The 3,139-nt window shown below is 45.0% G+C and overlaps 1 protein-coding gene across 1 annotated transcript; it reads left to right on the forward strand.

Moving 5' to 3' along the window:
* The first annotated feature begins 478 nt into the window (after positions 1-478).
* LOC115764420 lies at positions 479-2,409 on the forward strand. The gene has a single exon (XM_030707419.1). It carries the CDS (start codon positions 623-625, stop codon positions 2,228-2,230), a length of 1,608 nt encoding a protein of 535 aa, XP_030563279.1. The 5' UTR covers positions 479-622; the 3' UTR covers positions 2,231-2,409.
* Positions 2,410-3,139: the final 730 nt, after the last annotated feature.

Below are 3,139 nucleotides of genomic sequence, written 5' to 3' on the forward strand. Positions count from 1 at the left end.
ATTTTAGCTACCTAGTGGAAACTATATATCCTAGTTCTTCGCTCGCTAAAGATCAGAAGGTAGTAATCGATTCCAGCGCATATACAAAACCAAATAATAATAATGTATGGGTAATTTAATAAAGCGAATGCACATTAATAATTATTATATTAATTATCATGTTATATTAATTATAATTATCATACCAATAATAAGTATTTAATCGGTATTTAGTTGGTATTTAATCAGTAATTAACAGATATGTTTTTTTCTTCTCATTTATTGATACTATATTAATTTACCTACTACTAATCAGCGTTAATTATAGTGTAGTAGCTTCTGATATTTATTGTTAAGGTAATCGTACCGCCTTATATATCGAAAAAAATACAAATTCCCAACTGCAGTTCTCTCGGGCAAGCTTGCAATCAAAGCAGGCGTAGTTTTAAGCAAAAATCGCTTGTGTTGTTTTTATAGGAATTATAGCTACATTTATTTTCAACTTATTATTATGTCACACCAAAAAAATAGATAAAAATTGCTAGTAGTATTATTCAAGTATTTTGGGATTGAAAGCAAATTTCACTTTGGGATTTTCACATAACGCGCAGATAAAATAGCCAAATTTACAGGAACTAAGAATATGAACACGAATATATGGAGTTCATCTCAAATGGCTGGTACTGGAGGCGCACTGAAGGCACTGGCCAAGAATCTGGCCAATCAATTGACCCTAAATCGAACGGAAATGAAACGCGTGGTAGCTCGCGTCATATCGGAGTGCCATGGCCAGGGTCATGTTGGTGACTACAATGGACACATGTTCTATGTGAAGCCAGAACGCATTGATATGACCAAGCAGATCACACACTCCAAAGAAGCATTCGACGAGATGATACGTCAGAAGCGCGTGCGGTCCAAGAATGAAATGCAGCGCTCTCCCTCCGGCTCCCGCTCCCTCACATACAAGCTGGCGGTAGGGGACAAGCCGGAGAAGAGCCTCACTGGCGTCATCATTGACAAGAATCATCTGCGACCAGGCGGCCGTTCCAGAGACATTGTGGTTGAAATATCCAAGCCGATTATTCAAATCAAGAGCAAGCAGCAAATCAAACGCAAGCCTAAGCCTCCACATAAGAGTCAGGTGAAAAGGAAAGGCCCAGCGAAAGTCCGTCCCGCCACCCTGAGCAAGCCCAAATCCTTGAACAAGTTCCAAAGTCAGGTCAAACCAAAGCAACTTACCAAAAAGAAATCGATTGCCAAGGCCGAAAGGAAGCCTGCGAAGGCCAAATTGTCGGCTGCCAAAAGTCAGCAATCCCGTCAGACGCTGCAACCAGCCAAAGCCCGGCTACCTGCTGGCGATGCAGTGCGTTCAACGGTGCCAGTCATTAAAGAGGCGCCTAAATCAAAGAGCGATCCATCTAGTCGCCCACGGACCCCACCATCCACAGCTGGTACAACGCTGAAAAAGCCGGGCATCTTGAAGAACAAGAAGAGCGTCAAGCTTACGAAAACGAAGAGCATCAACAGCTGCAAGACCACCTTGGAGGAGAAGGGTAAAAAGAAACCGAAGCGCCTCACCGCCGGCGGCAGCGGCTTTCCAAAAACCAGTCGCAGCGTGACCTTGCCGGCAAAGAGGCGCGAGCTTCCGACCTGGCGCAATAACTGCCAGTTCCAAGCCAACGCAGCCGCTATCTATCGGCAAAATCCAGTGAACGCCAAGCTGAAAGGCAAGCCGAGGACTCGCCCAATGCCAACTGGTAAACACAAACCGGTCCAGCCCGTAAATAGCGTCCGGCGAATGCGCAACATGCGCTCGCAGGCGCGTCTAGTCAAGGATCTGGAGGGGAAGGAGGACATTGACGATCCGGAGCGCTTGGAAGCAGGCAGTATGAACCTCTATAGAGCCAATGAGAATGATCCCCCGGTCAAGCGGCTCAAGCGCGTCTATAAGATCAGCGCACGCCTTCAGGAGCTGGCCCAGCCGCCGCCACATCGCAGATTCAACCCGGAGTCGGCACCCGTTCGCTCCCGTTCTCCGATATTCAGGCCTAAGCCGAAGCTGAGGTCACGTCGCTGCAGACGCCGCGTTATAGTGGACAGCAGCCTGGGCAGCATTGAGGGCCTAAAGGCCACCTCACGCTCAGGCCTGTCCCCGGCTAAGCGCAACCTGACACTCGCCTTCAGAAACAAAGAGGGATCACGCAGTCCACACAGTCCACGCCAAAAGCAGAGCGTGCTCTGGCGGTAATTGGAAATCGTTACGAGATCGAGATGGTAGCCGGCAGCCGGCAGCTGGAAACGGTTGACGGTTTCTTTCATTTTGGCCCGCGGAAGCTCTCTGTTCTTCTTATTAAACTGTTCTTATAGTGCGTACTGACTTTTGTCCTGTTACTTTCTCGTGGGCACCCTAATAAATTTTGAAGTAATAACTTATGTGATGTGTTCCATTTAGTTTTTACACGTTGACTTTAATAAAACAACAACAATTCTATCTCCTTTTCCATTTATTATGCTCTGAACCCATTAAAAATGGGTAAAAGGGGTAAATTGTATTTCTGCAAATGTATGTAACAGGCAAAAGGAAGCATCTTCGACCCTATCAATATTATTGATCAGCATCAGCATCCGCCAGTTTGCCTGTCTATCCGTTTGTCTGTAAGTGTGAAAGTGTCGATTCTAAAACCTAGAAATTTTGTCAGTAGGCCCTCCTAGTGCCCGCGCCTTCCGAGCTCGATAACGTTTTCAAGCAATCGATAAAAGTCGATATCAAAATCTTAGTTTTTGAGCAAATCTGCTTGGTTAAAATGGCTATAGCCTTATATAAATAGGGCAAGTATCTTTCGTTTTATAGATATTGCCAGCCCATTCCCCTAAAGCAGCCAGCGTGAGCTGCATTTGGTGTTGGTAGACGAAGGTTCAGGGTATCCGCTAGGCTGGTTTTACTTAATGGAGATGACATTGAGATTGCCGGAATATTGTATGCATAAATATATATGATGCAAACATCCATTGATGATGCATTGATCCAAATATCTCTTTTCTCTCTCTATCCTTCCCTTCCTCAAGCTCAAGAGGATATTGTACACATACATCGTTGGTATATTGAAGTTGTATTGTTTAATGTCACAATGGAATTGGAAATTTCTGACGAAAATCA

Source organism: Drosophila novamexicana, unplaced genomic scaffold (genome assembly GCF_003285875.2).
Source record: "Drosophila novamexicana strain 15010-1031.04,08,12 unplaced genomic scaffold, DnovRS2.1 tig00000820-arrow-pilon, whole genome shotgun sequence".
Taxonomy (NCBI): domain Eukaryota; kingdom Metazoa; phylum Arthropoda; class Insecta; order Diptera; family Drosophilidae; genus Drosophila; species Drosophila novamexicana.